At 42.4% G+C, this 13,295-nt stretch overlaps 1 protein-coding gene across 1 annotated transcript in view; it reads right to left on the bottom strand.

Annotated features, from left to right (window-relative positions):
- The window catches only part of MRPL48 (mitochondrial ribosomal protein L48), a 54,211-nt gene extending 45,470 nt beyond the window's left edge, over nt 1–8,741 (bottom strand). The window contains exon 1 of the mRNA XM_055549063.1: nt 8,589–8,741. Coding sequence (XP_055405038.1) covers nt 8,589–8,609 — 21 coding nt within the window. The 5' untranslated portion in view covers nt 8,610–8,741. The remainder of the gene's footprint in view (nt 1–8,588) is intronic.
- Between the last annotated feature and the right edge of the window lie 4,554 nt (nt 8,742–13,295).

Raw genomic sequence — 13,295 nt, 5'->3', positions numbered from 1 at the left:
TAACCTCAGATATGCAGATGACACCACCCTTATGGCAGAAAGTGAAGAGGAACTAAACAGCTTCCTGATGAAAGTGAAAGTGGAGAGTGAAAAAGTTGGCTTAAAGCTCAACATTCAGAAAACAAAGATCATGGCATCCCGTCCCATCACTTCATGGCAAATAGATGGGAAACAGTGGAAACAGTGTCAGACATTATTTTTCTGGGCTCCAAAATCACTGCAGATGGTGACTGCAGCCATGAAATTAAAAGACACTTACTCCTTGGAAGGAAAGTTATGACCAACCTAGATAGCATATTCAAAAGCAGAGACATTACTTTGCCAACAAAGGTCCGTCTAGTCAAGGCTATGGTTTTTCCAGTAGTCATGTATGGATGTGAGAGTTGGACTGTGAAGAAAGCTGAGCACCAAAGAATTGATGCTTTTGAACTGTGGTGTTGGAGAAGACTCTTGAGAGTTCCTTGGACTGCAAAGAGATCCAACCAGTCCATTCTAAAGGAGATCAGTCCTGGGTGTTCTTTGGAAGGAATGATGCTAAAGCTGAAACTCCAATACTTTGGCTACCTCATGAGAAGAGTTGACTCATTGGAAAAGCCTCTGATGCTGGGAGGGATTGGTCGGCAGGAAGAGAAGGGGACGACAGAGGATGAGATGGCTGGATGGCATCACCGGCTCGATGGACCTGAGTTTGAGCGAACTCTGGGAGTTGGTGATGGACAGGGAGGCCTGGTGTGCTGCAATTCATGGGGTCGCAAAGAGTCGGACACGACTGAGCAACTGAACTGAACTGAACTGAAAGTGAGGGAGGAAAAAAAGTTTGCATACTACTTCAAGAGAATCACTGAAATTCTTAATATCCCCCACAGACCACTATGCTAAAACAAGAGATTCTCAAAGGCAAGAGTCATGTCTTCCTCTCAGGCACAATGTTGTTTTAATAAAAAAATAAATGATTAGGAAGAAGTGAATGACTGCTAATCATTGCTACCATTTATTACTACCCACATCTATTTTGTTGAGTACCTACCATGTGTCTAAATCATAATTTCATTACCAAATAAGTATTATTATACCATTTTACAGATGGGGAAACTGAGATTAAGTACAATTGCGTAACTTTAATTGTAACAAAGTCAAACAGCTACTATCAGAACTAGCATAGGATATTAGGTTTCTGACTCCAAAGCCTGTAATTTTCCCCTATTCTACACCCTCTCTCCCTTAAATGAAGGTGTTGCTGCTGCTAAGTTGCTTCAGTCGTGTCCGACTCTGTGCAACCCCAAAGACGGCAGCCCATCAGGCTCCCCCGTCCCCGGGATTCTCCACGCAAGAACACTGGAATGGGTTGCCATTTCCTTCTCCAATGCATGAAAGTGAAAAGTGAAAGTGAAGTCGCTCAGTCGTGTCCGACTCTTAGCGACCCCATGGACTGCAGCCTACCAGGCTCCTCCGTCCATGGGAGTTTCCAGGCAAGAGTACTGGAGTGGGGTGCCACTGCCTTCTCCGAATGAAGGTGTTAGTGCTTAGGAAATCAGGAGGGAAATGTTCATATTTAGGAAAAGTCTCCCAGAGAATGTGAGGTCATGAAGACTGGGATATGAATAGACAGAAGGAAGGGCAAAGTATATAGACAATCCTAAAAATGACAATTAAATCAGATACCAAAAGACACTGTAAACATGTGTACAATATTCTTAACCTAATGTTGGCCACAATAAAAGAGCAGTCACAGGGGCTCTGGCTGGCTCCCCCACCACTGGCCACCATACCTTGGTCAGTAATTTTCCCCTCTCTGGAGTTAGAGCCAATGACTCTAAGATCCCTCCAGGGCCAAGGTCTATCAACCACGACAAACAGAACAGAAATCAGAGTGAACAGAATGTACTCTTAAATGGGTCAGTCACTTTATACAGAAGAGGTATTGGATGGGAAGAGATCTAGATAAGACTGATCTTTCCCCACTTTAAATGTTCAGATTTCTGAGTCTCCACAACAGCTATGAATTTAATTATCTAAAAGCCAACCCTTTTTAAGGCTGGACAATTGTCTGGAAGACAACCAAATTATGGCATGAACTCTTCCTTTCAGCTCTGGGAAATGCGTTCCTCTTCCCTACAATGCTCAGCATTATTTATCAGGACAAAAGTAATCTATTTTGGGACTGTATCCACAAATACTCTCTCTCCCCAGTCAGCAAAGAAAGAGCAGCTCCAGCTCTGGAGCAAATGGAAGAGGAGGCCAGTGACTCTAGTGAATGAATGAATGAGGACATAGATGTCTCAGCAGGTAACAAAAACACTTGTCCCATAAGCTTGGGAGTCAGGAACCAGGAAAGGACTACACAGCGACTTAAGAACCAGTCATGGGGCAAAATCTATAGTGTGTGAGTAGCTTCAGACACCAGAGTCCTGGGGTGCGTGGTGACAGTAGTGGGTAAGGGTCCCATGAGGCAAGCACCTGAGAGCTGTTCTATGAGTATTAACAGAATATATCTGTATACTAACAAATATTACCTAAAATAGCATTGTTACTATCACTTACAGAGTAATCCTTTGTTCTAAGCACTTTGCTCAATTTTTCATCAATCCTCTAATAGAAGCATCAAAATAATTGCCTCTTTTTATAGAGGAAAAATATAATTTATATAATGGTGTCCTTTTCATTATAGGGGACTGGAATGCAAAAGTAGGAAGTCAAGAAACACCTGGGGTAACAGGCAAATTTGGCCTTGGGGTACAGAATGAAGCAGGGGAAAGGCTAATAGAGTTCTGCCAAGAGAATGCATAGGTCATAGTAAACACCCTCTTCCAACAACACAAGAGAACACTCTACACATGGACATCACCAGATGGTCAACCCCAAAATCAGACTGATTATATTGTTTGCAGCCAAAGATGGAGAAGCTCTATACAGCCAGCAAAAACAAGACTGGGAGCTGACTGTGGCTCAGATCATGAACTCCTTATCACCAAATTCAGACTTAAATTGAAGAAAGTAGGGAAAACCACTAGGCCATTCAGGTATGACCTAAAACAAATCCCTTATGATTATACAGTGGAAGTGAGAAATAGATTTAAGGGACTAGATCTGATAGACAGAGTGCCTGATGAACTATGGACGGAGGTTCATGACATTCTATAAGAGACCGAGATCAAGACCATCCTCAAGAAAAAGAAATACAAAAAAGCAAAATGGTTGTCTGAGGAGGTCTTACAAACAGTTGTGAAAAGAAGAGAAGTGAAAAGCAAAGTCGAAAAGGAAAGATATACGCATTTGAAGGCAGAGTTCCAAAGAATAGCAAGGAGAGATTTGAAAGCCTTCCTCAGTGATCAGTGTAAAGAAATAGAGGAAAACAATAAGAATGGGAAAGACTAGCGATCTCTTCAAGAAAATCAGAGATACAAAAGGAACATTTCATGCAAAGATGGGCACAATAAAAGACAGAAATGGTATGGACCTAACAGAAGCAGAAGATATTAAAAAGAGGTTGCAAAAATACACAGAAGAACTATACAAAGAAATCTTCATGACCCAGATAATCACGATGGTGTGATCACTCACCTAGAGATAGACATCCTGGAATGTGAAGTCAAGTGGGCCTTAGGAAGCATCACTGCGAACAAAGCTAGTGCAGGTGATGGAATTCCAGTTGAGCTATTTCAAATCCTAAAAGATGATGCCGTGAAAGTGCTGCACTCAATATGTCAGCAAATTTAGAAAACTCAGCAGTGGCCACAGGACTGGAAAAGGTCAATTTTCACTCCAGTGCCAAAGAAAGGCAATGCCAAAGAATGCTCAAACTACTGCACAATTGCACTCATCTCACACGCTAGTAAAGAAATGCTCAAAATTCTCCAAGCCAGGCTTCAACAATACGTGAACCGTGAACTTCCAGCTGTTCAAGCTGGTTTTAGAAAAGGCAGAGGAACCTGAGATCAAATTGCCAACATCCACCAGATCATTGAAAAAGCAAGAGAGTTCCAGAAAAACATCTACTTCTGCTTTATTGACTATGCCAAAGCCTTTGACTGTGTGGGTCACAATAAACTGTGGAAAATTCTGAAAGAGATGGGAATACCAGACCACCTGACCTGCCTCCTGAGAAACCTGTATGCAGGTCAGGAAGCAACAGTTAGAACTGGACATGGAACAACAGACTGGTTCCAAATAGGAAAAGGAGTATGTCAAGGCTGTATATTGTCACCCTGCTTATTTAACTTGTATGCAGAGTACATCATGAGAAATGCTGGGCTGGAGGAAGCACAAGCTGGAATCAAGATTGCTGGGAGAAATATCAATAACCTTAGACATGCAGATGACACCACCCTTATGGCAGAAAGTAAAGAAGAACTAAAGAGCCTCCTGATGAAAGTGAAAGAGGAGAGTGAAAAAGTTGGTTTAAAACTCAACACTCAGGAAACAAAGATTATGGCATCTGGTCCCATCATTTCATGTTAAATAGATGGGGAAACAGTGGAAACAGTGAGAGACTTTATTTTTGGGGGCTCCAAAATCACTACAGATGGTGACTGCAGCCATGAAATTAAAAGACACTTACTCCTTGGAAGGAAAGTTATGACCAACCTAGACAGCATATTAAAAAGCAAAGCTGTTACTTTGTCAACAAAGGTCCGTCTAGTCAAGGCTATGGTTTTTCCAGTAGTCACGTATGGATGTGAGAGTTGGACTGTAAAGAAAGCTGGGTGCTGAAGAATTGATGCTTTTGAACTGTAGTGTTGGAAAAGACTCTTGAGAGTCCCTTGGACTGCAAGGAGATCCAACCAGTCCATCCTAAAGGAAATCAGTCCTGTATATTCATTGAAAGGACTGATGCTGAAGCTGAAACTCCAATACTTTGGCCACCTGATGCGAAGAGCTGACTCATTTGAAAAAACCCTGATGCTGGGAAAGATTGAAGGTGGGAGAAGGGGACAACAGAGGATGAATTGGTTGGATGGCATCACTGACTCTATGGACATGAGTTTGAGTAAACTCCGGGAGTTGGTGATGGACAGGGAGGCCTGGCGTGCTGCGGTTCATGGGGTCGCAAAGAGATGGACACGACTGAGCGACTGAACTGAACTGTAATGATAGAGGAAAAAAATAAAAGCTTTTAAGTTGCCAAAGTTTTAGGTTTGCTAAGTCATGCCAAGAATTCAAACCAAGTCTAACTCCAAAGTCCATGTTTTTCATTCTGGGGTGTGTGTGTGTGTGTGTGTGTGTGTGTGTGTGTGTGTATACACGAGTGCTCAGTTGCTCAGTGGTGTCTGACTCTTTGCAACCCCATGGACTATAGCTCACCAGGCTCCTCTGTCTATGAGATTTTCCAGGCTAAAATACTGGAGCAAGTTGCCATTTCCTACTCCAGGGGATCTTCCTGACGCAGGAACTGAACTCATGTCTCTTGTGTTTCCTGCACTGGCAGGCAGATTCTTCACCACTGCACTACCAGGGAAGCCCATTCTGCCATACTAGCTCTCAAAAATACAACAGCAATTAACAGCAGCAAAATTCATATAATAATAGCCTAAACAGTTCTACCATTTTTTGAGTACTTGCTATACGCCAAACATCATTTCCATTAACCCTCACAACCATTCTATGAAGCAGGTATTTATACCCCCATTTTACTGTGAGGAAACCAAAGCTCAGAAAGATGAATTAACATACCTGATGCACATAGCTAGTAAGAGATGTCTGAACTGACCTTTTCCTAAGTTCTTTCAAAATTGCTTTTGTTCGTAGTTTTTCCTTTGGCCATTCTTCTGAATATGTATAACATAGTGACCATCAAAGACTGTCTTTGCCCTGAGTCATTATAGCAGTTAGAAATACAAATTAGAGATTCACACAGACCTGGGTTTGAATATCAGCTCCTCTGTGTTACTAGCTGTATGATCTTTCGCAAGTCTCCTAAAAAATATTTGGCCTCACATACTATATGATTTCATTTATATGAAAAGAGCCAACTCGTTAGAAAAGACCCTGATGATGGGAAAGATTGAAGGCAAAAGAAGAAAGGGACGGCAGAGGATAAGATGGCTAGATATGATCAATGACTCAGTGGATATGAATCTGAACAAATCTAGAGACAGGGGAGGACAGAGGCTGGCCTGCTACAGTCCATGAGACTTCAAAGAGTCAAACTTGACTTAGTGATGAACAATATCAGCAACTTTAGGCCAAGTATATTGTAGGCTGGGTACCTACAGACATGAAGAAAATACAACTGCCCACCCACAATCTTTCTAATGAGGAAAGCAGATGTGCAAATTACTTATTATATTGCAATGAGATCAGTATAATGGGCTGCATAGGTCACAAAGAAATGAAGGACTGACAGCTGGGAAGATCAAGGAAGGTTCTCATTCCTCATTTCACACATGAAGGAAACCAAGATTATTATCAAATTAGGGAGATGTAAAATACTCAGAAAAGGAAAGGCAGTGGGGTTTTAGGAGGGATAGAAAATCTAGGCTCCAATCTCAGTATTACCACAAAAGAGACTATTGACCTATAAGCAAGGCATTCATTCATACAGGCATTTGGTAAAGCATTTGAGAACTATTATGTATCAGGTATTGTACCAGTAGTTTCCATCTCTTTATTTGTTGTGCCTGCCAAGATTATCTCATAGCGAGATAAAATGAAATTATGAAAATGAAAGCAGTTCATTAGCTGCAGAATAATGTTAACATTCCTATTTGTATAGTTCTTCACACAAAATACTCTTACCGACATTATTTTCTATAATTTTTATAATTCCATATGATGGGCATTATCACTTGCATTTTACATATAAGAAACTGAAGCAGAGAGGCCAAATTACCTGCCTAAGGCCACACAGCTAGCAAGAGGTAGAACACAGCTCTGATGCAAATCCCATAAATGTAAAGTATTAACTAACACTTCAAACAGACAAATACAAGACTGCATATGATTAAGTGCCAAAAGATAATACCAGCTAAGAGTTCAAAAAATAAACAAGCACTTTGGCTAGAATGGTCTGAAAGGTTTTAAGGAAAAGATGAGATCTGAGCTGCACTTTGAAAAATGGAGCATTTGGAGGTGGTGAAAAAGTAAGGGCATTCTGAGAAAGCTCCTGGAGATCAAAGATTAGGAATTCAGTATTGGGTAAATAAAGAGGACACTACCTGGTCAAAAGCGACAGGTCAGAATAGAAGAGGGAAATCAGTAACAAAGGAAATCTAGAAGGGAAAAGTGACATCAGACTCAGAGGGGCCCTATATAATCTTATACCTTAAGGTGATAGCTTATGACAGATTTCCATGGGTTCTTCAGGAGTATGTGTGTTGTGTGCTTTGCTTAGTCGCTCAGTCGTGTCCAACTCTCTGCTACTCCATGGACTGCAGCCCGCCAGGCTCCTCTGTCCATGGGGGCAGAATGGCTAAAAACAGTACACCTTGAACAATGATCGCTCCCTTTCAGCAGCATTCCTCAGATTCAAAGCTTTTAGAGTAGGAGCTTGGAGTCACCAATCTGACCGTTTTTAACAATTAAATTTAGAAACTTTCCAGTTTTTTTTTCTTCCTATAATTTCTAGTCAAATTCTCACAATGTGGCTAAAGTGAACAACTGAGAGTTATTTCGTTAAGAATAAAGTGAGGTTTGGGATCTTAAGGAAACAAAACTAGAGACATTCAGGGGCTGCCCCAAAGTAGGACTAGTAGATCTGTGAGCGACAGTGATCATGTTGATTTATGTATCATGGAGGTATAGCCTCCAAATTAATTCCTCAAATAAAATTTTAACATAAATTGCTAAAAAAACAAAGTCATTATTCTAAATAGTATGATACAACTGAAAAAGCACAATTTTAATCTGTTAAGAGTACAAAGGAAAGCAAAGGAATGCTTTATGGTGGTTCATACGGTTTCACTGCAGTCACGTAACTAAGGGTTTGTAAGTCAAAACGTTCTTTTTATTATTACGCTTCCCTATCGCCAAGTAGCTTCCCTGCTAGCTCAGGTAGTCAAGCCTCTGCTTGCAATGCGGGAGACCTGGGTTTGATCCCTGGGTCGGGAAGATCCCCTGGAGAAGGAAATAGCAACCCACTCCAGTACTCTTGCCTGGAAAATTCCATGGATGGAGGAGCCTGGTAGGCTACAGTCCGTGGAATTGCAGAGTCGGACACGACTGAGCAACTTCACTAATCGCCAAGTAGCCTCACATGCCAATCTGTTCAGCGAGTCAAAACGGTATTCTTAGAAAAAAATCTGGAAGTTAATGACTTAAAGCAAAAATAAAATGACCTGCTCAAGGTCATAGATACTATCCGGACCTATACGGGTGATTGCCATTGCAGGTCTCCTATCTTTCCAGGCCAATGTGCGGCGAGGATACCACGGAGGGGGCGTGGCGCGCGGGTTACTGCAGCCGAATCCTCCCCGGAACAGAGGAGAAAGCGCAACCCTTTGACAGGGCGCCGCACGTGCTGCCGGGAAGAGGTTGTTTTTGCCCGAGTCTCTTACCCGGATGTCGGCAGCCGCGTTATGGCCCCGCCGCCCCCTCCCAGCTCCGCTCTCCTCACCACCTCTCCCGTGCCCAGCTTGGATAGACTGCGTTACCTTAACTAGTGCTCCGTTCATCCTTGGCGGCAGCGCGGCCCGTACTTCTGCCAGATGAAGATGGGCTCACCAAGCCGCGACCCCAAGGTGTCTGAAAACACTGACGGAACGGCCTCGATCCAGTCCGGCAACAATATCCGACCGAGACTCACTCAACTCCCGCAGAACCTTGGTTCCGGCAGCTTCTGAGACTCAGTGTCTAGAAATCCTCTCAGTCTCCGTTCTTATTACAGCTCAAATGTCACTTTCACTGCCATCTCTGTTTTGCCCCAGTAATTTGCAGACAATTCGGCTATTTGATCTGCCATACTATATATTATCGGTTTCCCTGATAGCTCAGTTGGTAAATAATCCGCCTGCAATGCAGGAGAACCCGGTTCGATTCCTGGGTCGGAAAGATCCGCTGGAGAAGGGAAAGGCTACCCACTTCAGTATTCTTGGGCTTCCCTTGTGGCTCAGCTGGTGAAGAATACGCCTGCAGTGCGGGAGACGTGGGTTCGATCCCCCTCGGTTCGATCCCTGGGTTGGGAAGATCCCCTGGAGAAGGGAACAGCTACCCACTCCAGGATTCTGGCCTGGAGAATTCCATGGACTGTATAGTCCATGAGGTCTCAAAAAAGTCGGACACGACTGGTCGACTTTCACTTAACTCACTATATATTAATTATTTGTTAATTTCTCTTTCCCGTGTTTAATTGAGAATTTCTCACAGGTAACACTAGAGGTAAAGAATCTGCCTGTCATTGCAGAAGGCGCCAGAGACGCGGTTCTATACCTGGGTGGGGAAGATACCCTGGAGAAGGGAATGGCAACCCATTCTAGTATTCTTGCCCAGAAAATCCCATGGACAGAAGAGCCTGGCAGGCTACAGTCCTTGAGGCTGCGGAGAGTCGGACACGACTGAACAACTAAGCCGCAGCAGGGACTGAAATCCTGCCTGATTAATTCATTCCAGGGTCTAGCACAGGACATGGAAATCTGACTTCCAACCTCTATTTAAAAGCTGAATGACCCTAAGTGAGCCTTCCTGACATTCAGTTGCCTCATAATAATTGATAATAGCTATTTTTTAGTGCGTGACCACTGTGTGCAGCTCATTATGCTCGGAGCATCAATTTATTCCTTATAACAAGCCTATTAGTGAGATATTATCACTGGATTTTACATATAAGGATTTTACAAGAGGTTAAAAAGGCTTGTCTAGGGCCAACCAACCGAGGCAGAACTGAGTTTCAAACTGTCTCCTTTATGCAAAGTGTTTCCCTCTGACAGACACCTTCTCACGAGATAATGTCACAGCACACATTCATTTACTTATTTACATACATCAACCATTTACTTAGTATGACTTTGTGCCAATCCATTCCTTGAACATTGGAAAAACAGAGATGAGTATTATACAGTACCTGCCCTCAAGTGAGAGCTTCCCAGAGGGCGCAGTGGTAAAGAATCTGACTGCTAATGCAGGAGGTGCAAGAGACGCGGGTTCGATACCTGGGTGGGGAAGATGCTGTAGAGTAGGAAATGGCAACCCACGCCAGTATTCTTGCCTGGAAAATTCCACGGACAGAGCAGCCTGAAAGACTACAGTCCACAGTGTCACAAAGAGTAGGATGCAACTGAGTATCCTCCTCTTGTAGAGATTAGTGAGCTTCCTTGGTGGCTCAGTGGTAGAGAACCCACCTACCAAAGTAGGAGAGGCAGCTTCAGTCCTTAAGTGGCTGATAGAGGATTGCATCAGACTAAAAGTTTTCTGTGCAGCAAACAAAACAACAGAGTGAAGAGACAACCTACAGAATGGGAGAAAATGTTTCCAAATAATACATCTGATAGGGAGCTAATATCTAAAGTGTATGTGTGTGTATATATATATATGGAACTCAACTTGATAGCAAGAAACCTGGTTTGAAATTTGACAAAGCATCTGAAGAGACATTTCTCAGAAGATGTACAAATGGTCAACAGGTATATGAAAAGAGGCTCAACATCACTATCATCAGCAAAATGCAAATTATAACCACAAGGAGATACCTCACACCTGAGTGAATGGCTATTATCAAAGAAATAAAAAAATAAGTGTTTGTGAGGATGTTGAGAAAAGGGAACCCTTGCACGTTGTTGGTGGAAATGTAAATTGTTATGGCTATTATAGAAAACAGTAAAAACAATATATGTATAATGGAATATTACAACAGCATTTAAAAAGAAGGAAATCCTGTCATTTATGATATGGATGAACCTGAAGGACATTATGTTGAATGAAATAAGCCAGGCACAGAAAGACAAATACTCCATGATCTCACTTATGTGGAATGTAGAACAATCAAATTCGTAGAAACAGTATAGAATGGTGGTTACCAGGGGTTGGGGTAGTGGGGATGAAGAGGAGAAATGAGGAGATGTTAGTCAAAGGGTACAAATTTCCAGTTATGTAGGATGAATAAATCTAGAGATCTGATGTACAGCATGATGACTATAGTTGTTAACACTGTACTGAATACTGGAAATGTGCTAGGAGTATTTCAGGTGCTCTCATCACAAAAAAAGCTATGTGAAGAGGTGATATATTAACTAGCTTGACTGTAGTAATCAATTCACTAGGTATACATATATTAAATTATATTTTATAATTTTTAAGTGGCTTGTAGAGATTAGTGAACTTCCCTGGTGACTCAGTGGTAAAGAACCCACCTGCCAAAGTAGGAGAGGCAGCTTCAGTCCTTGGAAGTCCTTGGAAGGACCTTCCTTCCTATCAGGAAGATCCCCTGGAGAAGGAAATGGCAACCCACTCCAGTATTCTTGCCTTGAAAATTCTATGGACAGAGAAGGCTGGCAGGCTACAGTCTATGGGGTCGCAAAGGTGTCGGACAAGACTTAGCAACTCAACAATAACATAGAGATTAGTAGGGAGGCCAAGTTGTAAACAGACAGTTATAAAGCAATAAGGAATTCCACTTACAGAGATATACACATAAACTCTGTACATGAAGGGAGTGCATGGTCACAAAGTCAACATCAAGTGAAATAACCAATATGCAGTCATTTTTATTGTTGTTATTATTACTTTGCTTCTGTTTTTGTTATAATTCTTTTTGTTCTTAGCAAGTAAAAGATGTAAAAACTGGTAAATATGAATGGGTCTTCAGTAAGTCAGAGTTTGCTTTATTGTCAGAAACCCTGCCAAGGTACCTTATCCTACTGCTTTATCAGTCCTTCCTATGCTGAAATTCTAAGGAGTTACAAAGGGCTATTGTAGGTAGTTGCTCAGCAGCATGTGGGATCTTCCCTGACCAGGAATCAAACCAGCGTTCCTTACATTGCAAGGCGGATTCTTAACCACTGGAACACCAGGGAACCCCAGAAGTGAGCTTTCAAATAGGAAACAAAACACTTTAAGTTCTTATTTTGTATAAGGTCATATCTCTTCAGGTATGTTTATTTGATTCTCCCAATAATGCTGAGAAGCTGGGCATCATTATACCCATTACATAGATGAGGAACAGAGGTATGAAGAAGTTACCTAGTTAGCATAAATCACACTATAAGTGATGAGCTGGCTGATTTCATCACCTGGACTCCTTATACTCCATAGAACAGCAACTGCAGGTTTCCAAAAGGGCAGTGTCAGCTGGGGAGGTCCTGTGATTGCTTCCCTTTTAAAATGATTTGACAAATCCCCCTTTTCCTCTCCTCCAAACCACTCAGTGTTGCCATCCGAGTGATGTTTTTAAACAAAATATGACCATATCACTCCTCCGCCCAAGGACATTTTATACTTCCCACACACTCCCTATAGCACTGCTATCCAACAGAACTTCCTGCAAATATATTCATGTACTATAACTGCTCTGTCCAAAATGGTAACTACCAACCACTTGTGGCAATTAAGCCCTTGATATGTGATTAGTGCAACCTGGAAAATCCCATGGACGGAGGAGCCTGGTGGGCTGCAGTCCATGGGGTCGCTAAAAGTCGGACACGACTGAGTGACTTCACTTTTCACTTTCATGTATTGGAGAAGGAAATGGCAACCCCCTCCAGTGTTCTTGCCTGGAGGATCCCAGGGACGGGAGAGCCTGGTGGGCTGCTGCCTATGGGGTCGCACAGAGTCGGACATGACTGAAGTGACTTAGCAGCAGCAGCAGGAAATGGATTTTAATTTTAATTAAAATGTAAAAAGCAACATATGGCTAGTAGCTCCCTGGAGTAATCTATAGGATCAGGTCTCAGTTCAGTTCAGTCACTTGGTCCTGTTCGACTCTGAGACTACATGGACTGCAGCACGCCAAGCTTTCTTGTCCATCACCAATTCCCGGGGCTTGCTCAAACTCATGTCCATTGAGTAGGTGATGCCATCCAACCATCTCATCCTCTGTCATCCTCTTCTCCTCCCACCTTCAATCTTTCCCAGCATCAGAGTCTTTTCAAATGAGTAGGTTCTTAGCATCAGGCGGCCAAAGTATTGGAGTTTCAGCTTCAGCATCAGTCCTTCCAATGAATATACAGGACTAATTTCCTTTAAGATGGACTGGTTGGGTCTTCTTGCAGTCCAAGGGACCCTCAAGAGTCTTTTCCAACACCACAGTTCAAAAGCATCAATTCTTCAGCAGTCAGCTTTCTTTATAGTCCAACTCTCACATCCTTACATGACTACTGGAAAAACCATAGCTTTGACTAGAACGACCTTTGTTGTCAAAGTAATGTCTC

This window comes from Bubalus kerabau, chromosome 15, assembly GCF_029407905.1.
Source record: "Bubalus kerabau isolate K-KA32 ecotype Philippines breed swamp buffalo chromosome 15, PCC_UOA_SB_1v2, whole genome shotgun sequence".
NCBI lineage: Eukaryota > Metazoa > Chordata > Mammalia > Artiodactyla > Bovidae > Bubalus > Bubalus kerabau.
Note: the sequence above shows the minus strand (reverse complement) of the source record. Positions and strands in the feature narration are given on the sequence as shown.